This window comes from Balaenoptera ricei, chromosome 19 (assembly GCF_028023285.1).
Source record: "Balaenoptera ricei isolate mBalRic1 chromosome 19, mBalRic1.hap2, whole genome shotgun sequence".
NCBI classification, from domain to species: Eukaryota; Metazoa; Chordata; class Mammalia; order Artiodactyla; family Balaenopteridae; genus Balaenoptera; species Balaenoptera ricei.
The window spans coordinates 51,261,114-51,285,355 of NC_082657.1; the positions used below are offsets into that span (position 1 = coordinate 51,261,114).

Below are 24,242 nucleotides of genomic sequence, written 5' to 3' on the forward strand. Positions count from 1 at the left end.
GTTATACTCCAATAAAGATGTCAAAAAAAAAAAAAGGACTCCTGGGAAAATCCTCCTCTCTAAAGGAGATGAGGGGCTGCCAGGGGCTGGGGATACAGGAAATGGGGAGAGGCTGCTAGGGGATGTAGGGTTTCTTTGGGGATGATGAAAACGCTCTGGAAGTAGCACTGGTGATGGCTGCATGGCTTTGTGAATGTACTAAGAACCACTAAATTGTACACTTTATTTTTTTTTTAAGATTTTTTTTTTTTGATGTGGACCATTTTTAAAGTCTTTATTGAATTTGTTACAATATTGCTTCTGTTTTATGTTTTGGTTTTTTGGTCTCAAGACATGTGGGATCTTAGCTCCCCAATCAAGGATCGAACCCATACCCCCTGCATTGGAAGGTGAAGTCTCAACCACTGGACCACCAGGGAAGTCCCTGTAAACTTTAAAAGGGTGAATTTTGTGGTATGTGAATTATAGCTCAGTAATTTTTATTTTATTTTATTTTATTTTTTTATTTGGCCATGCCATGCAGCATGTGGGATCTTAGTTCTCTGACCAGGGATCGAACCCGCGCCCCCTGCAGTGGAAGTGTGGAGTCTTAACCACTGGATCACCAGGGAAGTCCCTCTCAGTAATTTTTAAAAAGCAGTCCTGGGAAAGGAATCAAGATCTCCTTCTTAGACTAGATCACTAGATATCCAAACTGTTCTCAACTGGGACAAAGGGAATATAAACTGAGTTGATATAGATAACCAATTAATCAAGGAATCCTTTATCTCTTTTGATTTCTTGTGCTGCCAACTAGAGACGGCAGCTGGACGATGGCAAAAAGAGCCACACATATGGGAAATCTGGAGACTCAGATTCAAACAGTTGTTGACCTCGGACAAGTTATTTCATTTCGTAGTGTCTCTGTTTCCTCATCTGTAGAGTGGGGATAAAACCACTTATTGCAGAGCTGTTTTAAAGGCCAAATGAGACAATTATGTAAGTGCACAGATCCAGGCCTACTGTTAATTGAATCTGGGCTAAAGAAAAACTAATCAAGTGTTAAAACTCCTTCACAGAAAGACTCAATTCCCTGAAGCACAGAATTTCAGTACCTGCCCAAAAGGAAAAGAGTAAACCTCTCCGTGTGTTAAATGAACAAAGAGGCTTGGTCACCTTCTTAACATGCATCTAAATCTCTGAGGAAATGATCAGCTTACAAGGCAAGATCGTACAGCAAAGTACTAAGAGCCTTGGAGAGTCAAGAGGCTGGCTTCCAAACTCAGCCCTGCCATTAACTTTGCCAGTAACCCCCGCCAAAACACTAAACTTTCCAGGAGCTGAGCATCTTCACATAGAGTAAAATGAGGCGTTAGAGCATCTAAGGAGATTTTAAGACATTTGAGCATCAGTTTATCCCTTGGTTCATCTTATGAGAAAATAATAGGGTAAGGGAAAATAATCTGCATTTGTAAAATATCTATGTCCTTAGATAACCTAGAAAACAAAAAAGCAAGCACAGAGACTTCCCTGTTAGAGCAGCAAAGCTATGTTACTAGCCTAAATCATGGCTGAAATAGTCCCCTCACCCACCAACCACCAACCGCCAACCGCAAGCGAGAGACAGTTCGCTAAGCCTGAGCACCTCCACGTTCACGTTGCGGATCTGCACGTTGATCAGGGAGAACTCCTGCTGCAGAGTCTGAGGCAGGCCCAGCTGCTCTGATTTCTTCTCTTCCAGGAGGCTGCTTGGGGGGTCTTCCTTTAAGACTAGCAGGAGAGAGAGGGTAACTTGTTGGAAAAGATTTCTGAAATGGATTCAGAGAGCAGTTCTGGGGTATCTGCCTCAACTCGGAGATGCAGAGAGGGGCACCGCACCTAAAACATCAGTGTGACCAATTACCTTCTTCCTCCCCGTGGCTGGAGTTGTGCTGGTGATCCGTCTCCTGAGTGTGAAGGGTCTTCTCTGGTTCCGGCAGAAGAGCAATGCTCTCAATGAACTCATCAACACCATCTAAGATGTCATTTGCACAAAGCTGCAACAGAGGGGAGGAGATCTCGGTCTAGAGAAGTCAGTGGAAAGGACTGTCGTGTTTGGTTGAGTTCTGACTTAAAAATGGGAATCACAAAGGAGAGCGATGTCAGCCCCAAACTGATACAATCAAAATAAGTTTTGCACATCACCAATTCTCCCTGGTTAAATACACAGGGTAACAGACTCTATCAGCCTACCCTGGAAAATGTTTTATCCTGTTCGTAGTTTACGCAAATCTCAGAAAACCTTTTAAACTCCAGCCTTGATGGAGTTATTCAGCCAACGCAAGAGCAAAAATATCATAACCTCAAAGCATTTGGAGCAAATGGTACTTTTTGGAGAAAACAGATTTAAAAGGCAATAAGGTGATGATATTTGACCAAAATTGCTCATGAATGACTTGGTACTAAGCAGTGTAGCAAATCTGACCCAGAATTTTCTATCCACTCTGTACAGAGTGCTGTATGGGATGCAATACAAGTGAGACAGCGATCCCACCTTCAAGGAATTTAGCCACCGGATGAGAAGACAGAACCCCGTGATGGGGCAGAGCAAAGCAAGGGCCACGAAAGCAGTTCACACAGGGACCACTGTGCTTCATATAAGAACAGATACAACTTATGGGGCAAAAACTGGAAAGGGCTTCACTTAACAGGTGTTGTTGATGAACGTGGAGGACTCTGAACACTGCCTAGTGCCAGGGCAGATTTTCTAGCCCATTTATAAGAGAAAGAAATGAAGCCCCCAGGCCACTTGCTCAGTATGCTAACCCACACTACCTTAGACCAGGACAAGAGGAAAAAAAGACATTCAGAGGCTTTGCAGCCTTCAAGTGCTGAATACTGAAGTGGGCTCCTGAACACCTCAAAGCCTCAGTGTAGCATACACAAGCCACTCGGCCAACCAGCAAGTACGTATTAAATGTCCATCACGTATCCTCTAACTTCTTCAACTACCAAATCTTCTATCCTACGTTTCTGGTGTATCCAGTTAACATTCCTCCACAGTATCATTGAATACATACCCTCTGCATCTGGGAATCCACCCGCCACATTCTCAAGGTCTGATCCCGTGACCACGTAACCAGTTGGTAGTCCTTGGACCCTGGAAATCATCAGATAAGAATCGTGCAGGTTTTTCTGGATTCAACATCAAGTTTCTTACAGGTTGCGATGGGGTGAGATTCATTCATCCATTCATCCATTTAACAAATATTTATGGAACATCTCCTATATGCCAGGTACTGTTCTAGGCACTAGGGCTATAACATGAATACAAGAATCTCTGTCTTTACAGATCTCACATTCCAATGGTGGAAATAGACAAACATACAATAACGTGTCCAGTAGTGACAATGTTATGAAAAAAATAACATGGGATAAGAGGATAGAGACTGACAGGGGAACTATTTTTAGATAGGACTTCCCTGAGGAAGTCACCTTTGAGCAGAACCTTATTTTTATTTCTTTTTTTATAAATTTATTTATTTATCTTTGGCTGCGTTGGGTCTTCGTGGCTACGCACGGTCTTCTAATCACAGTGGCTTCTCTTGTTGTGGAGCACGGGCTCCAGGCATGTGGGCTTCAGTAGTTGTGGCACGCGGGCTCAGTAGTTGTGGTGCACGGGCTTAGTTGCTCCACGGCATGTGGGATCTTCCCGGACCAGGACTCGAACCCATGTCCCCTGCACTGGCAGGCGGATTCTTAACCACTGTGCCACCAGGGAAGTCCTGAGCAGAAACTTAAAGGAAGTGAAATAATAGCTCACAAATTAGCAAGTGAAGAGTGATGCCGGGATTTAATGTCTCAGTGAACTTTCACCTCCACAAATGTTCTTCCTTTTATGTGCTCCAGAGGAGCTGGGGATGAATAGGTTGCTTGTAAAATGAATTGTTTTAAATGTATCGTGACATCTTACTGTTTAAAATAATTTTTTGGTAAAGAAATGCATCTCTTTATAAAAGGAATAATCAATCTTTAATGTTCTTAACTGACTGAATTGTATTTTCACACGATAGGTCTGGTCAAAGGGAAATTATCCTATCAATAAAAAGGTCCAAGGTACTTTCTGAAAGAGCTTTATGAAAGATCAGAACATTTCAGGGTAATTCTGCAGTATCTAGAATCTTCTTTATGGCCATCTTCAGAGAGCAAAGAATCTAGAAATAATTTCATTCAATTCCCTCATATTATGGATGGGGAAACTGAAGCAACAGAGAACAGAGCGAGTGAGGGCCAAAGTTCCTTCTCTTTGTCACTGCCTTCAACCAGGCCTTCATTCCTCCATGTTTTAATACATCCCTGTGCACAACTATCAAGACAGCAACTATTCTGAGCTACTACCTGTCATGAGAACCACCATCTAGCCCAAGTTCATAACAACAATTTTCTTTTCTTTTTTTTTTTTGGCATCATTGCATGGCTTGCAGGATCTTAGTTTCCCGACCAGGGATTGAACCCGGGCCCTCGGCAGTGAAAGCGTGGAGTCCTAACCACTGGACCACCAGGGAAGTCCCAGCAACAATTTTCTGACTCCACATCCAGACTCTTTTCATGTCCCTGACTTTGAAGAAAAGTTATGCTTAATTCCTTTCTAAACCCAACTCCTCTACTTGGGTCTTTGGCCCTATTCTCTCCTATTTTCAAAGGGCCTTTGCTTTCACACCTACTCCCTTTCTTGCCTCTTCTCCTTGCCTTCAAACAGAGAGGGCAGCAGCCTCCTCCAAAGAATTTAGTCTACTCCTTGCCTCTGAAGGCAACCTCATTCACAAAACCAGTTCGTGCTGCCTCTGTTTCTGCTGTCTCACAATCAGGCTTCCCTCCTCAATCTGCTTTTGGAACTGGTCTCTCAATGATTGTATGGCTTCCTATTTATACCTATTTATACAATTAAGTGCTTCTTTCTTACTTTGCATGGAGATCCTTCAGCAAAACCCAAAACCAATGACCTCCAATTCCTTCATGAAGCATCCTTTTCCTTGGACCACAACATCCTGATTCTCTTCCTACCTCTGAGAGCTCCTTCACCACAGTGAAAAACCAACATCAAAGCCTGAGGTGGTCCAATAAAAACTGACTAAGAAGACACAGCAGTAAAAAGAAAATGGAACACCATTAGGTTGAGAAAGAAGTAAAATATAAGAATACATGCAGGATGGGGACTTCCCTGGTGGTCCAGTGGATAAGACTTTGGGCTCCCAATGCAGGGGGCCCAGGTTCGATCCCCAGTCGGGGAACTAGGTCCTGCGTGCATGCCGCAACTAAGAGTCTGCATGCCGCAACTAAATAAATAATTTTTATTTAAAGGAATACATGCAGGATGATTACATTTATAAAAGGTTCAAAAACAAACAAACCTAAATTATTTTTAGGGATGCAGAAATGGGTGGTAAACTGTAAAAATAAAAACAGAAATCACTACCGTAAATGTTAGGATAGTGTTTACCTCTAGGAAAGGGAAAGGATTGTGATCAGGAAGCTTCTGGGTTCTAGCAATGTTTTCTTTCTTGACCTTGGTGGTAGTCACACAGATTTTCATGTTATAAACTCTACATGTTTTATGCAATTTTGTAGATGATATATCTCACCATAAAAAGGAATTTTAAAAAAACACCTATAACTTGTACTCAAAATTTCACTACTGGCTAGACAGCCCCAATTTATACAATTCACCCTGCCAGCTTACAGATGACACAGACAACTGAAAACGGGTTGCTAAAAACTTTTTATTTCAGTCCAAAACTACAGGCCAACCTCTCGCTGCCAGACCATGGGGAAACTCTATCATCTCTTTTCAATGGCAAAATGCAGGACAGAGTTGAAAGATGAAGTCAAGCATGGAAATTGATGGGATAGAGACCAAGCAGCCTCGTGTTTCTAGAAGCAAGTGAGATTATGGAAATGAAGATGGGAAAATTAAGAGCATGATCAAAAGATTCCTATCAAAAACAATCCTAGGGACTTCCGTGGTGGTCCAGTGGTAAAGAATTCGCCTTTCAATGCAGGGGACGTGGGTTCAATCCCTGGTCGGGGAACTAAGATCCCACATGCCGCGGGGCAACTAAGCCCGTGCGCTCTAGAGCCCCTGAACCACAGCTAGAGAGAAGACCGTGCGCTGCCATGAAGACCCCATGCGCCACAGTGAAAGATCCTGCATGCCTCAACAAACATCCCATGTGCCGAAACTAAGACCCAATGCAGCCAAATAAATGAATAAATATTTTTAAATAAATAAAAATTAAAACAAAAACAAAAACAAAAAAACAATCCTAGAAGAGGCTTGTGAAGGTCACAAACAAGCTGGGATAAGATGACTGCTCTAATCCCAGGTACACCAGTGACCTCTCCCGGACTCTGGACAAGTCACACCATTCCACTGCCCGGTTTTCCTTTTGTGATATGGAAAGACCATGAAATATACTTCTGGTCTGGAAAACATTTAGAGTGTGGCAATAAGATCTCAAGACAAGGGAGGTTGCAACTAAGTTTGCATGGTGAGTTGGTGGAGAAACTGAGGCCGAGGGCTTCCTGACCCCCATTATACTTATGATGCATGAATGAGGGCTAGCTAGATTAAGCTGCAATAACAAACAGCCCCAAATCTCAGTGGCTTAATGCAAGGCTCTCCTGCTGTCTCTATATCTTCACCTCACCCCCACCCTAGTGGGAGCAGCGCCACATGGAGTTTCTCCAGGTACCTCGGCATTAGCAGGGAGAGTAAATAATTGCACACTGGCTGTTACCACTTCAACCCAAAAGAGACTGCATCACTTTCGTTCATGTTTCAAGATCCAAGCAGGTCACGTGGCCAAACCTATCTTCAAGGGGTTGGGAGGTGAAATACCACTGTGTGTTTGTGAAGAGAACTGGGAATACGTGGTAGGTGGTACTGACGATGACCTTGCATCTCCCTCATCAATAGACGGGGGAGGGAGAATTCCTTGGCAGTCCAGTGGTTAGGACTCCACGCTCTCACTGCCAAGGGCCCGGGTTTGATCCCTGATGGGGGAACTAAAATACCACAAGCCACACGTTGCAGCCAAAACAAAACAAACAAACAAACAAAAACAGGGGGGGGAGGAGCAAGTGCCAGGGATTTCTGAGCGTGTGATGACCCCAGAGTTTTTCAGCTCTAGAAGTGATCCAACAGCAAGGCTACCAACCTCTCCAGATCCCTTCCACACAGGAGAGAGACTGCACAGAACACAAGGGGATGGACTTGGGGGGAAGAAGCACAGCCACACACCCTATCACCCACCTACGATTAAAGGGGGAGGTTCCCTGACTCCCACTCCTAAGCCAGCCCTGTTCCTGGATCCTCCCCTCCGATCACGTGGCCCACCCGGACGGGAGCTGCTGGTGAGCAGGGCTCAGGAGGAAATCAGTTGGCGGTCTCCCTCCCACCCACCTTCCTTTTGTTTCCTCCACTGGAATTCCAGCACCACATCATCATGGCCTACGAAGGTATGGACCGGCGTGTTCAAGTCAAAGACATTCCACAAGAGCAGGCTGTTCTCCCTTCGCAGCTGGGGAACCATCACGGTCACCAATCCATTGCTGAAAGGCTGTGGCAAAAGAGGGAAAAGCAGGCATTGCTCCAGGGAGAATCCGCTGAGTCTTGAGTTACCCACGTTGGAATTCTCGCCTAATTAAAATAAACTGGATGATGGGAGGCCCCAACCCATCTGGGGAACATTTTTCCAAATACCGTCAGTTGACCATCACATCTACTTTTCATTTGCTTTCCTTTTTTTTTTTCTTTGCTGATGGAAGGGACCACAGCAAGTAAAAAATAAAGCTAAGCCAAATACTTGGAGAAGAACGTTTTTTTAATGTAAAATAAGCAAATGGCTCTAGGGGTTGCACACGGGAACACACCGTTTCACACCCCGGCTCCTCTCCACGAGTTCCCTCTGAGAGTTATCGAGTGCATTCCCAGAATGAGCGTGCAAGGCACACTGAGGGTAACCCCAGACAGCAAACAAACCCTGCCATGTGGAAATGCACCAGAAGCACACCATCCACGCGAAGCAGCACCTTCCCACTGCCCCCAAGACCACAGCTTTGCAAAGGAAAACCTTCCAATTTCAGGACTGACACTTTCCACTTATAAACACCCAATCTGCGAAGTAGCTAAGGGGCTCATTTGGTTGATAGGCAGACTCTGTTCTTTAAGGAATTAAGCCAAAGCCACCTAAGAGCACACTTATTTTCTCCTGCCCTCTTGGCAGCACTCCTGAGCTTTCCTGTTTATTTTTTAAAGCAAACATATTAATCCAGAGAAGTATTTCAATTCACAAGAGCAATGCCTGACTTCCTCCCAAGTGCTCCCAGATGCGAAGGCCAAGTGATACCCCAATTCTCTTCCTCACTCCATGATGCAGCAGGTGGCAGCCTAATGCATAAAGATACCTTCATTCATCCCTGTGCTCTCTTTCAAGTTGACACTGAAGGAAATATATTATCTCTGATCAATTATCAATCTGGCAACAAAGTTGGAGGGTCGATAACAGCCTATCCACTATACTTGTAGCATTTTGTGGTTTATACAGCATTTTCATACATATTTTTTTTTCCAAAGGGAAAACATATTGTACAGGTACTAAATGCCACCGAATTGGACACTTAAAAATAGGGAATTTTATCACAATTTTAAAAAAAGAGCAAGGCATATTAAACACTATTATTCATGTTTGACACAGGAGGAAACTATTACTCAAAAAACACATGTGGCTTGTCCAAGGCCACACAAATATTAAATGGCTCATTACAGCATTATTCACAATAGCCAAGATATAGAAACAACCTACATGTCCGTTAATGGGTGAACGAATAAAGAAGATGTGGTACATATACAATGGAATATTATTCAGCGACAAGAAACAAGGAAACCCTGCCATTTGTCACAATATGGATGGACCTTGAGGGCGTTATGGTACGTGAAATAAGTCAGCAAAGACAAATACTGTATGATATCATTTATACGTGGAATCTAAAAAGCTGAACTCTTAGAAACAGAGAGTAGAACGGTGGTTACCAGGGGTTGGGGGTGGGAGAAACAGGGAGATGCTGGTCAGAGGGTACAAACTTCTGGTTATAAGATGAATAAGCTCTGGAGATCTAATGTACAGCATGTGATTATGGTTAATAGCACCATATGATATACTTGAGTGTTAAAAGAGAGTAGATCTTAAATGTTCTCATTGCAGAAAAGAGATGGTAATTATGTGACGATGGAAGTGTTAACAAATGCTACAGTGGTAACTGTTTGGCAATATGTAAGTGTAACATATCAGCATGTTGTATACCTTGAACTTATGCCATGTTATATGTCAATTATAGCTCAGTAAAGCTGGGGAAAAAAATTAAATGGCATTGCCAAGCCCTAAACCAAGGTCTTCTGAATCTAAAGCCAGAGTTCTTTCCACCACGATCCACTGACCTCCAGCCTCTCAACCCTCCAGCTTACCCTCTTCCCCTCCCTTACTGACCACCTTCACACTGCCCAGCTCCCCAGCCCAGCTAGTCTAGCACTTCTAGTATAGAGTCTCACCCAATGACCCAAGGGCAAATTTTTAAATAGATAACAGCTTTTATGCCGTCATTACCACCTTTGTCCCACTTCTAAACCAAGACAGAAGGAGAAAATTGCCTCACAAATAAATAAGAGGAAATGTCCCTGGCCCCTTCTGTCCAAAACACCTAGATAATGTTTCCGAGCAAGAGGTAGGGCATCTCACTCACAGTGTATCTGGCCTTCCAGACAGGCACCTGGCAAGGGAGAATATTGAGGTATTTCCGAGGCTGGCGGTAATCCCAGAACTGGAAGAAAGAAAGCAGGATAATTTGTGAAATAAATGCCATTAAAAAAAAAAAAACAAAAAACTCAACTATCAAAATAAGCATAGCCGGGACTTCCCTGATGGTCCAGTGGTTAAGAATCCTCCTTCCAATGCAGTGGATGTGGGTTCGATCCCTGGTCAGGGAACTAAGATCCCACGTGCCGTGGGGCAACTAAGCCTGTGTGCCACAACTAGAGAGCCCGCGCACCACAACTATTGAGCCCACGTGCCACAACTAGACAGAAGCCCGTGCACCGCAACGAAAGATCCCCCATGCCTCAACAAAGATGCCGCGTGCCACAACTAAGACCCAATGCAGCCAAATAAATAAATAAATATTAAAAAAAAAAACAAAACAGAAAAGAAATAAGCATAGCCTTCAAACTCCATGCTTTCTGTCCTCTAAGTGCATTGGAGTCAGCCCCCATGGCCATGCTCCTGTGACAGACACACAGGAAACGCCCCTTTCACACTTAGAAACATTATAGGAGAAACAAAGACTTCTGTGAACACATGAGGATCACTCCTTGAGGCAGATCACTGCCAGCCTGCCTATTAAACCACCTTCAGAGTTGAAAGGTAGAAGTGACAACTTTTCATCCTGTATCACTTCACACCACATAGAGTAATTTAACTACTAAATTAACTTACCGCTATTGCTAGTAGTTAAAAATGTACTGACCGCTGACTGCATTTCAGACAGATGTTTAGAGCTTTAAGAGTTTCATCCCATCTAATCCTTACAACAATCATACAGTGGGTGTTATGAATCTCTTTTTCAAAGGTGGAAGCTAAATTACTAAACGATGTAACTTGTCAAGGTCACGCAGCAAAAAGGTGACTGTGCGACTATTTGGGGCCCAACCACTCACGTCCACTCTTCCACCCACTCCAACACGGAAGGTGCAGGGAACACACAGGTGAGCCAGACAAAAACTGAGCCTTAGAGATGTCTATGCTTTTAACAGAAAAACAAACACACTTAGAGCTCAAGCATTTGCCATGAAAGCAGGAAATGGCAGAGCACCAAAGGTAGGAGGGCCAAGACTGAAACTGAACTATCAGGTGTTAAGGAACTATTGTCAAAAACAGGTGACAGGAGGGGACTCCCCTGGCGGTCCACTGAAGGGGGCACGGGTTCAATTCCTGGTTGGGGAACTAAGATCCCGCATGCCACGCCACGCAGCACGGACAAAAAAAAAAAAAAAAAAGGTGAGAGGAGCCACTCGAGAACAGTTTGGCAGTTTCTTAAAAAGTTAAACACACACCCACCATGTGACCCAGCAATCCCATTCTTATATGTTGGTCCTAGAAAACTGAAAAGTTCTGTACACAGAAAAAAATCAATACACGAATGTTTACAGCAGCTCTATTCACAATTACCAAAAACTGGAAACAGCCCAAATGTCCTTCCACAGGTCAAGAGATAATAAATTGTAGTATATCCATATAGCGGGTTACTACTCAGCAATAAAAAGTATATGAACTACTGATTCTTAAAACGACTTGGGGGAATCTTAAAGGCATTATGCTGAATGAAAGAAGCCAACCTCAAAAAGTTACGTTCTGCATGATTCCATTTAAATGACATTCTCATAAAGACAAAACTATGGTGATGGAGAACAGATCAGTGGTTGCCAGAAGTTAGGGGCTGGGGAGGGTGGAACTATATAGGTATAGCATGAGGCAATTCTTGTTTCTTCTGACAACTCTTTTTTGCCGAATTCAAGTCCCATATTCAACATAATAAAATTGTTAAGATGTCATTTCCATCTAAACTGCTTTTGGGTTTCCCAGACGGCCACGGGGTAAACTATGACTTGCTCCCTCAACTTATAAAAGAAGGAAAACTAGAAATAATTAGGTATGCTTGGCATTCTCCTTATTTTCAATTAGCCCAACACTTTGTGAATGCTTTCCTGTTACCAGGTCCACCCTGTGTGAAAAACTAGCAAATAAAAGAGAAGTTCAACCTCCCTGGGTTGATTATATACAAGTAAAATATTATTACTCTGAATGCACTTCAGCAATAGTTTACTTTTCAGGTTGGACAAAAGTATATTCACATTCATTTACAAAGACCAGCATGATAACTACTAATAAAATTAATCCTCTAAAAAAAGGATTTTGTTTCTGGATTTAAATATGCTCATCAATTGGTGACAGTTATGTCAGATAATTTATGGGATAAATAGAGGACACTGGAAAAAGTCCTTACTGTTCATAAAAAGCTCTTATTCTCAAGGCCATCAGTGATGGGGTCTTATGAAATGATTACGTTATAGTTGAACAGAGGACTCCGGTCTATTTCAATGTGATAAAGTTGGTTATTACAATAAGTTAACCGGAGCCGTGCTGCCTCCTATCCGTAGGTAACTTCTGCTTTCCTCTCACCGTTGCCAAAGGCCTCTGCGCCAAGCTAGGGATCAAAAAGAAATTTTTCTGAAGAAATGTCACAAGAGCCTCGGTCAAGAACCAGGTTCCTGACTGTTGACATCACAGGGAACAGCCTCTGGGTACAGGTTTCTCAATATGGCTCACCTAATACTATGAACATGTCAGAATGGACAAAGGGACGGGGTCTGGATTTCCAGGACTCAGTCTGGAAGACGGCAATTTTGTAAAATAGCCTGCTTACCCCAAGATAAGGAAAAAAACAATCGGTTATCCAAACTGACATGAACTAATTTCATTATGGTTCATGTTCTATTTTTAATGGCCATAGAAGAAAAATCCTTTTCTTTCTTCTTGATCTAGCTCTAACCCTCAATTCAACAGTTTTACAGTTTACAATCTACAAAGTGAAGTGAAACTCATTCAATGGTATCTTGTTCCAGCAGACCCCTTAGAATCCACAAAAGACAAATAGAATAAAAATTATTGTTATAAATTATAAGCTAATAAATTGTCAGATAAACTAAAGAAAATGATTATGTAGGAAAAAATGGCATGCATTGAGCCTTATCAACCAATTACTAAAAACAATGGTTGACTATTATAAGCGCCTCTAAATTGCGTCACTTTTTACAATTATGTTATTTGTATATGTTCAATAAAAACTGTCTTCCTACCAGGATATAGTGGAATAAATCAAATACCATGGCAAAAATCTCATTTAATTCATAAGCTAAGCCCACTAGTAAGGAATAAGGACTGTGTTTCACATGTGGAAACTGGCCTGTAATCTGCTTTACTACCTATGGAATCCCAGCCTCAAGGGTAGTAAAGTTGTCAGTGAATATTGACAAACTTGGGGACCTCAAAGAAAGAGAAGGAGGTGAATCGGATGATTTCTGGTTCCTGAAGTTGGGAAACAAGCTGATGGGATATGGGGACAAACACTTAAATCCAAAACAAACAAACAAACAGAAAAACCACTGTTGGCACATAAGAATAAATTACAACCCCAGGGGATTTACAAACCTCCAGACAGAAGTTAGATTTTAAGCCTGAGTGTACGATTCTAGCTTTGCTAACCATACCAAAAAGACGTACATGCCTGTGTAAATAAAACAAAGCATTAAATTGCTGAAGCTGAATCCTAAAGTTGCTAAGCAAATTTCTGTGGTCAAATCTCTGTGCTTCCAGGCAGAGACCTGACCATATGCAGGAACTGTGGGGCACGGCTAACTCTGTGCCCTGCATCCTTTTGAACAAGGGTGCATATCACATCCCACAGTCAGAGAGGATAAACAAACAAGAAACACTGAGAGAAACCAAAAATAATAGGGTCACCGACATACATAAATCCTTGAGCATTTCCTGTAAGTTAGAGAATCTCTAATAGAACAACTCCATCTCTACTTGTGAAATGCTGATGATCGAAGACGTCCTAACTTTTGCAGATGTGATAATCACGTGAGAAAATTGCTCTTTTTCCACCCCAGACTAATGATAAACTTGGTAACTTTAATGACCATGTGGGCTTTTCTCCTTTACTTGTTTATCTGTTGTGTTTTTATTTTGATGAGCCAGTCCTGAAATGGGACTTCCTGACAACTTCTTGGCAAGTAAACTTCTTTTCCTTTCTAGATGTTTTTGTCTCTGACTTCCTTTCACAAAGGGAAAGAAGAAAAGCCTCTGAACAAATGCCAGGAGCCATATCAGATACGTGCTAGTACATCACTCCCGCTGGACCACATAACCAGGTGTACTTGCCCAGCTCCCCAAAAAGCACATGCACCCCTGAAACACGTGCCATGCTAACCTACTGCAAATTTCCTTCTGAAGGAAGTGCTCACACACCCCTGATGCCTCCCAAGCACGCTCCCCCAACTGCCCTGGGGGCGCCGCTCACCTTGACAGAGTTGTCTTGACTGGAGGTAGCAAGAACGTGCTCGCTGTCTGGGTGCCAGTCCAGGCCGTGGATCTTGGAGAGGTGGGCTGCGAGATACTCCACTGCTGTGCTGGGTTTCTGCAACAGGATCAGCAACGAGAGCTGTCACTTCAGAAGGAACTCAGAGTGTCCACCATATAACAGTCTGCTGGGTGCCGAGTGGGAATACAAAAGTACTCCCAGAGAAATTCCCTGGCGGTCCAGTGGTTAGGGCTCCGCGCGTCCACTGGAGGGGGGCACAGGTTTGACCCCTGGTCGGGACACTAAGATCCTGCATGCCGCACAGCGCAGCCAAAACAACAACAAAAAAACTCGCAGAGACCGCCTCTATTCTTAAGAAACTCCGCTTTGTTTTGTTTAAAACAAACGACAGAAGACTTCTCCAGCTCTCCTTCACGCGTGCTCTGAATACGGGCCTGTGAGCCTAATCTACTTCCGCTCCGGCTCCAGGTACGGCCTTAATGAAGGACACAAGCTGGTGGATGCTTTTCTCCTTTGGTACCGTGGTCTGCAATTCCTGCTCCCCTTCCTCACAATCACCCACAAAGAGGGGCTGTGACATCTAAACAGACCCAACCTCAATCCTGGGGGTAAAACTACTAATCTTTTTTTTTCTAATTGAAGTATAGCTGATGTACAATATTATATGTTACAGGTGTACAATATAGTGATTCACAATTTTTAAAGGTTATACTCCATTTATAGTTATTATAAAATATTGGCTTTACTTCCCGTGTTGTACAATATAACACAACATTGTTGCTTATTTTGTACATAATAGTTTGTCCCACATAATCCCCTACCCCTATAGTGCCCCTCCCCCTTTCCCTCTCCCACTGGTAACCACTAGTTTGTTCTCTATATCGGAAAACCACCAAGCTTAAAATGATCAAGCCCTAAGACCTCAAAAAGAGAATGAACACACATCACAAAAGAAAACAATACATGATTAATAAGCATATATAAAACAAATTCAGAAGGAAACCTCAAAAATATATTCATACATTAAAACATTAAAAGATTGTTTTAAGGAATGAAGTTAGAAGATACTTGTAAATAATATTCAATGCAGTGAGGCTGCATTTGTCACTGCTGGTGTACATATAAAATAGTATAACCTGTTCCGGAAAAAAACTGGACAATTTTTATCAACAGACTTAAAATTCTTCCTTTCTTAAGAGAATATCCTAAATTCACAAAAAGCTTTAGGTACCAAAGATGTTCATCTTGGTGTTATTTGGAACACCTAGAAAACCAGAAACAACATGAATAATAAGTGGGGAATAATTAAATGTTAGAATCAATTATTGTACAGCTATCTGATACAATATGATGTAACCACTAAAAGTTATACTTAGAAAGAACTTATAACACAGGGGATATGCATTTGTTGTAATGTTAAATGAAAAAAGTATGCATAACTATGCATATGATATGATAAACCATGTTTAAAAAAAAAGAAAACACCAAAATATTAGCATTTGTCTCTGGGGCAGGACTATGAATGATTTTTATTTTCTCTTTTATATTTTCAACAAAGAGCATATATTACTTTCTGTAATCAGCACTGGTCTATGAGGTTAAGAGTGCAATCTCCAGAACCAGCCTCCCTGAATTTAAATCCTGGCAACAAACTGTGCCTCAGTTTACTCAGCTGTAGAATGGGGTAATAATATTACCTACTTTAAAGGTTAGTTATAAAGAGAAATGAATCAACACACATAAAGTTCTTAGAACAATGCCTGTGCATAATAAACACTTAGAAATATTAGTATTACTAGTCATTGACGAATTTGAGTGAAAATCCAACATTACCACTGATACTGCACTTTTTTAAGCCTGTGATGCTTGCTGCCAATAGTCCTGCTTTGATACTAGAAAGTGCCAGAGAAGTGAAATTACAACCAACAAGTTTTACAATCCATATGAACAAAAGTCCTAAGTATTAATAGCCAAGAAAAAGTTAAAGCTCTTTAAACAAAATAGATAAAAGGCTCGCTAAGGGAAGTCAGCGTTATGAGTAGACCAATCAGAAGGCTAGAAAGAAACAGTTCAGCAGTATGTTTCTACAAGATAAGGAACACAGCTACTGTTTTGGAAAACAGGTCCTGACCGAGTTCATGGCTAAATACCCAACTGTTTATTTTGCCTATGGCTCTGAAAACAGTCTAAAGCAAATACACAAGCACTACAAATTAACCAAACATTTTAGTTAAACCATTTACTATATTTAAATGCTATACCAGTGACAAATATGAATAAAACCAATTGCCAATTGAAGAAATAAAGAGGGATGAAGAATGACTATTACCAGACTGGACTAAAGGGACAGAGATAAAACTAACATATAGAAGATGCACCATCCATCCTTTCCTTATAAAATCACCTTGTCACCTAAGAGCCACCTAAAGTGAGGGCTTCAGCCGGCACACCCCTTTCCCAGCAGGTCTTGGCACCCAATCCAGCAGCCTCCCAATCTCTGCTTCACTTCCCTCTCCTCTCCAACTGTATGACTTTATTCCCTGCTGGAAGGGGAAGGGAGCAGGGCAGCCGGAAGCAAGGCTGAGACTTTACAGGCAGCATCCCAGGTGGGACAGTTCCTGAACAAGTTCCAGGAAAACTAACAGTAGGTCCTCCCCACAAAGGCAGGTTTCACAGAGCAGGAAGCAGAATTTACACCCCAGATCTACAGAAGTCGACTACTCTCTGCATTCTTACCCAGTCGTCCGGCAGTTAGTTATGGAAGAGGCCCTTTCCCTGCACCACTGTTCTCACTGATGCCAACATATCAAACTTCCAGACTTGCCATTACAGTAGCAGCCCAGAACCCTGCAACTCTTTCATGCCTCTCAGGTCCATGGGCTAATGCAGGGAGAACGTACGCTCTGCAGGCTCATTTGAGGCTGACGGCACAGCTAGACTTCCAAGGGAAGGTCTGAGCATACCGAGTATCCTGCCTCAGTGACTTAATTCTAGATGGTATATGTCCTAGAACAATCAGTTTTCACTTTGCAATCTGGGGCAGGAATAAGAAGCCTGCTGACCATTCTAGAATAGTGTCTGGTCCCCCAGGCTTGACCCCCTCAGTGACACACTCACTATTATCATCTTTATTCTGAAGAAAAGGAAACTGAGGCTTGGAAGAGTTTGTGGCTCACCTGATGTCATAATCAGGAAGCAGCAAAACGGGATGCTAGCTTAGGTCAGGCCAAGTTCATTTTCTTTTTTTTTTGGCCGCGGCACGCAGCTTGCGGGATCTTAGTTCCCTGACCGGGGTTTAAACCTGTGTCCCCTGTAGTGCAAGCTCAGAGTCCTGACTGCTGGACCGCCAGGGAAGTCCCCAAGTTCATTTTCTTAACCACTGACCATAATGTCTCACTCCCCTATCTTCCATCAACACCAGTTTGATCGGGAAGCAAATGTCATCTGGTACCAGGATCGTAACATGGCAATTAACTATGCTGCACAGGGTACCCCGGTCTCTCAAGACAAGTCCTGCTATTCACAACATCCTCTTCATATCCTCTCAGAGGGGAAAAAGAAGATTACTTACCCGCTTGTCCCATATCCGTACATCCCCGTCATGACTGGTGGCAAGGCAATTAGCGTTTTTTTTATTCCATTTGACCTGTGAGGCACCCGCTGCAAAGAAAAATCAGGGGAGGAAAGCTGTTGCCCTCAACGCCTTCAGTACCAGAGAGGAGCTTATCCAGGGGAGCTGGATAATGAGTTCCGGATGAGTAAGAACAGAACTCTTCAAGCTTCTATGACTGCATCAGCTCCACCATTAAGGAGAAAATGAAGCCAAAGAATAAATGAATTAACACATGGGAACAGGATCAGAGTCACCTAATTGAGGAAATAATCTCACTAAGGAGAAAAAAAAAAAAAAACTTCAGGTTACCTCCGAGCAGAATCAGCAGGGAAATACAGTTTCTTACAGAGCAGCGGTTCAGCCCGGCTCTGCGGGCTGGTAACTGACACATCACACAACCTGGCCCTTCAGCCTCTCCGACACCAAGCTTGCGCTCCCAATCAGAAGAGCCTCAGCTCAAAGCCTGCTCCTTCCCACACTGGTTTTTTTGGTTTCGTTTCTGGGGGAGGGACAGTCTTGGAAAAACACAGCCTCCAGCTGAGGCTGAGCTGAAGAATGAGCCCCAGTGTGGCCCAATTCTGCCCTCAGGAAGTTATGTGCACCCCAGCCCCACTCTCATCTCCCCATCAGCGCCCGGTTAGACGTGGCCCTGCGTGGAGACAGGGAAAGGGAGCAATCCTGGCACCGTGTGGACTCAGTCCTCTGCCAGAACACAGAGGTAACAACAATGGCGACCAAAGAGCTACTTAAGAGAGGAGGCATACTGGAAGATGCCAGAAGGGGCTGAGACAGGTGGAAAATTGGGACATAGCAGCACTTCCAGCTGACTCTTAAAATAATCACGTTGATGATGTTAAACCAGAATCACATGATGACTCTCCTTCCACCTCTTCTTGTTCTCTGCTCAGACAACACATGACATTTCTGCTTTGACACCCTCTCCCTTTGGGTGGGTGTTTATTACTTGGGGACACCGCAGTGGATCCAGGACTTTGGAGAGCAACCTGACCCAAGAATCCGGAGAGTATGAGAAAGAAAGCAAGGACTTAGAACCTAACAGGAAATAGAGTAAGGCCCAGACTTTATCCTTGCTTGGTTTTGGTGAGGGTATTTGTTTACTTATTTGTTTGTTTGTTGTGTTATTTTTTCCTTGAGACACAGGGCACCTTAAGTCACCTAAGAACGAATGATGGAGACCCCTGAAGTTGGAGGACGGCAGTGTATTACTTAGGAGACCCAGTTTCTTTGCAAGAAATGGTATCAGCTAGAGGAGAAAGTGTGTAAGAAAAGACTGCTCCAGGGACTTCCCTGGTGGTGCAGTGGTTAAGAATCCGCCTGCCAATGCAGGGGACACGGGTTCAAGGCCCAGTCCGGGAAGATCCCACGTGCCATGAAGCAACGGGGCCCGTGTGCCACAACTACTGAGCCTGCACTCTAGAGCCCGCGAGCTACGACTACTGAAGCCCGCACGCCTGGAGCCCGTGCTCCGAAACAAAGAAAAGCCACCGCAATGAGAAGCCTGCACACCGCAACGAAGAGTAGCCCCCACTCACCACAACTAGAGAAAGCCTGCGCGCAGCAACAAAGACCCAACGCAGCCAAAAATAAATAAATAAATAAATAAATTCATTAAAAAAAAAAAAAAACTGCTCCATCTCCACGTGACAGTTACCAAAGAATTCAACAACACAGGAAAAAAATTTTTCTGTCTTTAATGTTGTGTCTAAATGAGATGATGGATGTTCACTCAATTTACTGTGGTCATCATCTCACCATGTACGTAAGTCAAATCCTTATGCTGTACACAAACTTGTACAGTGCTGTGTGTCAATTATACCTCAATAAAACTGGAAGAAAAGGAAAAAGAAAAGAAAAACGAGTTCCAAGAAAATATGCCTTTCCCAGTAGGTGGTCCATCAGAACATGAAGCCTCCCAAAGGATTCTGGGAACCCCCTAATTCAACGTGCTTTACTAGGATCGTGACACCAGGGTCACATGGAGACCTCCCAGACCGTAAGAGTTCTCAGAAACAGAGAACGCTCTGGAGCACACGCGGACATGCTCTTACTGACTCCTTACCCCGAGGTATAAACAATGTGCTCACAGAGAGAGGAGGACCACTGGCTCTGGGGAGCCGCAGCGTCTGGGCTGCACCTCTCAGGGAAGGAGAGCTCTGCCACCACTGAGACCTCACTGAGGTGCAAAAAAGAAAGAAGTCCCCTACCTCTGTTTTTTCAGAAAGACTCCCAAAAGAAAGCAATTAGAAGAATCTTTCTTTTTAGAGGTCCTCTATAAGCCATCTAACTTAGAAACCTGCAAGTAGAAATAACAAAGTCAGGGATGGATGACTGAGGCATTCACAGACCATTAGTACTTTCTTTCAGCTCAGGGTCCTCCGCAACCACGTCTGTGGGCCATTCTAATGCCTCAGATCACAAGTGCCTACAAGTGTGTGTGTGCACAGGTTGTGAGGGAGGCACCAGCACAACTGTTAAGCACTCAGCACAAGAGACACAGGTGCCTGAGTTCCACATCCATGGAACAAACACTCCCAGAGCATCTCCACAGGACAGGCGCTTAGGCTGATCCTGGTCTGCAGCCCTGAACAAGGCAGACGTGGTCCCTAACCTCACAGAACAAACCAACCAACTGCTTAATACAGTCGTGATGTTTAATGCCTTCAAATGATGACGTGTCGGGGTACAGGGGGATAAAAAGAAGAATCATGTGATCATTTTGGAGCAAACACCAAATGTGAATTCAAATGACACAAGAAGATACAAAAAAGCAGGATTTAAGAGACAGATAATATGATCTGTTTTGACCAAGGATGCCAGAATAGAATACTGATGATTGGGCTTCATCATGGTGGGCAAGGTATACCGGTTCTATGCCCAAGTTCACCTCTCAGGAAGTGGTGAGAATACTCCGTAACAGCCCCAATGCAGAATTGCAAAAATAGTCAATTCCAACAGAATGATGAAAACAGGTAGCTCAGAAAGTAATTTCAAAGTTTCAGTATGCCCATATTAAATGATACCACTGGGACACAATCAGTATAATCTAGACTGTGAGGAAACCGCAGTTTCTTCAGTAAAGAAACTGCAGGGAAGGAAAAACAAACAAACCAAAAAAGGGGAGGGAGGAGAAACCTACCAACTGAAAGAGATGAGAAATATATCAACCACTTATAAATACGGGCTTTATTTGGATTCTGATTCAAATAATTTGTAGAAAGAGAACAAAAAAGCAAACAACTACTGAGACTACTGGGGAAATCTGAATACTGCTTAAATATTTGACGACATTAAACTACTGTTAATATTTTTAGGTATGCTAATAGTATTGTGGTTATTTTTTTTTAAAAGGATTTTTCTCTTATTAAAAATACTTACTGAAATATTTGTTGATGAAATGATATGACACCTGGGATTTGCTTCAAAATAATCCCAAAGGGGATAGGGGTACGGGTGGGTGGGCTAGTGGGTGAAAGCGGAAGGAAGATTGTCTGTTCGTTGACAACGTTCAAGCTGGATGACGAACACAGGGCAATTCATCCTCTTCTAGTTTTATACACTTTTGAAAGTTTCCACAAGAAAAAGTTTAGAAACAAACCAATGTGGCTCCTGCCCTTGAATTCTGAAATAAGTTCCTGACCACATTCTACAGTCCTGACTCTAACTTCTGAGAGGAGCGGGAGCAGGGCCCTTGTGATGCGGACCTTACAGGTCCACGCGACCGTGGACAGAGCCCGGGGCATGGGGGATGGGGGGGGGGTCAGTGGGAGTGAAGCAGTGGAAGAAAGGGAATGCAGGCCGCCGGGGCGGGGGGGGGCGTCCACTCACCTACAGCAGACAGCGCAACGGTCGGCTTCCGTGTATCTCTGAAACATAAGAGTCAGAAATCAAATGCCCGTTCACCTGCCCCCATCCAGCTGGTGCCTTTCTCCCGCTGCTCGCATTTCTTCACTTTCCTTTCAGTGGGTTCTTGGACTTCAGTGGGAATGTGAGGGCCTTGAAAAGTAGTGTAAAGAGAAGCCTGTCTCCCTCCAGGGAGGTGAACTTTCTCAGCCTCTTCAGCTGAGGCTAAGTCTGAATTTCCAATTATACAGCTGTATCCACAGAGAACAAATTACGCGATCTGGCGTGGCCTGGGTGACTCTGATGCGGGGCTGGAGGGAGCCAAAAGAACCCCTTCCTGGTGTCATTCCTCCTGTGGAACAACGGGACAGTCGTGGAGGCGTAATTCTGCAAGAACCAACAGCACTGCCAAGGTGGAGTGGAAAACTACTCTGGATGTTCCCAACAGCCAAGAGGTAGAAGCAACCCAAGTGTCCACGACTGATGAATGGATAAATACACTATTGTCTCTACATACAATGGATTGTTATCAGACCTTAAAAAGGAAAGCAATACTGTCACGTGCTACAACATGGATGCACCCTGAGGACATTATACTAAGTGACGTAAGTCAGTCACAAAAGGACAAACACTGTATGATTCCCCTTACACGTGGTACCTAGAGTCGTCAAATTCATAGAGACAGAAAGTAGAGTGGTGGCTGCCAGGGACTGAAAGGAGGGGGACACGGGGAGTTGGTTAATGGGTATAGATTTTCAGTTCTGCAGGATGAAAAAGTTCTGGAGCTTTGTCGCACAACAATGTGAGTATACTTAACACTACTGAACCGCACACTTAAAAATGATTAAGATGGTAAATTTTGCTTGGTGGCTTTTACCACAATTTTATTTTTTTTAAAACTACTCCTGGATACAATGGGAGACTCAACCGTTCACCACGAATAGTCAAAATGACAGAACTGGGCAGCCCCCTAGGGCTAGGAGGGCCAGACAAGGCAAATCTGCAGCCCTGGCTTACTGTTCAGAAGACCTGAGAAGACAAGTCAGTTCAAGTGTCTTTCAGTCTTTAAATTATGAAAACAACTGTTTCATGTAAATGAGGGACCCTTGCCCCAGAGCTCCCAGGGGGTTGTTTGCTTGTTAAGAGCCCCTCTCTTCCACTTCCCCTGGATTTTTTGCTCCTCCTCCCTCCTCTGGCGCTGCCCTTAGACCTATCACCTCGGAAGCGCTAACCTGCATGGGATGCAGGTGAAGTCAGCTGTGCGCATCCTTACTCCCTTGGGATCCCTTTCCCTGGTCTGTCTGGTCAGTCAAACCTCAATACCTGGCTTGTCCTCTGCCTGCAGTTTACCTTTCAGTGTAAAGCATCACAAAGTCACTGCCATTTGGGAGCAGAGTGGCCTGGTTGGGGAGAGGGTGTCCTGTCCTGGGGACTCCACAGGCCACAGGCCCTCTAGTTAACGGTTATGGGGAAAGGAATCTGCTTTACAAAGAGAAACAGGAATAGATGTTTATTAAGAACTTAGGACGCGCCAGGCCCTGGGCTGGGCGCTCCTCCACTCTTTGCTCCATGGAGAGTTGCTCTACGAGGTGGCTCTCAGCCCCCTTTCCAGAGGGGAAGTGAAGCGTCACCAAGAGCAAAGCAGCTGTCCTGGAGCACTGCTCGCTGCAGCACGTGTGTGTCTGTACCCATCAGAATGCCCCCACCATCACCTGCCACTTCAGGAAACTCCAGCCTGACTTCCAAATGCCAGAACCTGTGGTTCTCTGACAACGGGATTTCCCTGGCTGCTGAAGCCCGTTTTGCAAACCTCTGTGACAGGCCTGAAGTGCCAGGGAGCTGAGGCCCCCGGGGACAGCCTTCAGCCAGTGACTGACAGTGGATGGCACGCCCGCCGCCTCAGCCCTCGGAGGGGAACACCTCTGAGGAGGGAGTGGTACACCAGCCCCTAGTGTTCCCAGTAAGACCAAGCTCCACCTGTTCATGGTGGTACCCAAGTAGATGATGCGCCCTCTCTGTGTGGCCTTCCCGATCCTGTCTCTCTTCCCCACCCCCACCAGCAGTTCTGTCCCCTCCTAAACAACGTATCTGCAACGTCTCCTCGTCTCAGGGTCTGCATCTAGGGAAAACCAAATTAAGATACCCGATCTCTAAAACAAAGGTCCCAGATCATCCCACAGCCAAGTGGTTATGCCTCTTAACGGTTCTTACTTGATATCCCAAATGTAGATGTAGGTGTCCACAGAGCTGGTGACCAGGAGATCTGGCTCAAACACTGCCCAGTCCAAGTCACTGGAAACACAAGGAATAAACAGGACAACAACGAAGAGAAAAAATTCAGAGTCCATTTCCAAAGCATTCGCAGATTTCATTTCTAGTGGCTTCAGAAAGTCACTGTTAATGGGCCCCTGAACATGGTTTAGGCTGGGAATCTCCGAAGTTCTTTGGGAAAGAAGACTTAACCAAGCTCCAAAGGAAACTTTCAGGTCCTTCCCTGGTTACCACCTGCCCCCCCCAAACCAAAAGAAACGGAGCGTTTCAACTTAAAACACATACACACACAAAAGCGCACATACATGCATCTGCGCAAACTAAG

The 24,242-nt window shown here is 43.9% G+C and overlaps 1 protein-coding gene across 4 annotated transcripts in view; it reads right to left on the minus strand.

Moving 5' to 3' along the window:
- The window catches only part of WDR59 (WD repeat domain 59), an 88,937-nt gene that overhangs the window by 43,269 nt on the left and 21,426 nt on the right, over positions 1–24,242 (minus strand). For all 4 annotated transcript variants that reach the window (XM_059904818.1, XM_059904816.1, XM_059904819.1 and 1 more), the window contains 9 exons: positions 23,858–23,938; positions 21,632–21,669; positions 17,744–17,832; positions 14,152–14,268; positions 9,757–9,834; positions 7,421–7,577; positions 3,039–3,118; positions 1,883–2,015; positions 1,625–1,749 (listed from right to left, as the gene is read on the minus strand). In XM_059904818.1, coding sequence (XP_059760801.1) covers positions 1,625–1,749; positions 1,883–2,015; positions 3,039–3,118; positions 7,421–7,577; positions 9,757–9,834; positions 14,152–14,268; positions 17,744–17,832; positions 21,632–21,669; positions 23,858–23,938 — 898 coding nt within the window. The remainder of the gene's footprint in view (positions 1–1,624; positions 1,750–1,882; positions 2,016–3,038; positions 3,119–7,420; positions 7,578–9,756; positions 9,835–14,151; positions 14,269–17,743; positions 17,833–21,631; positions 21,670–23,857; positions 23,939–24,242) is intronic.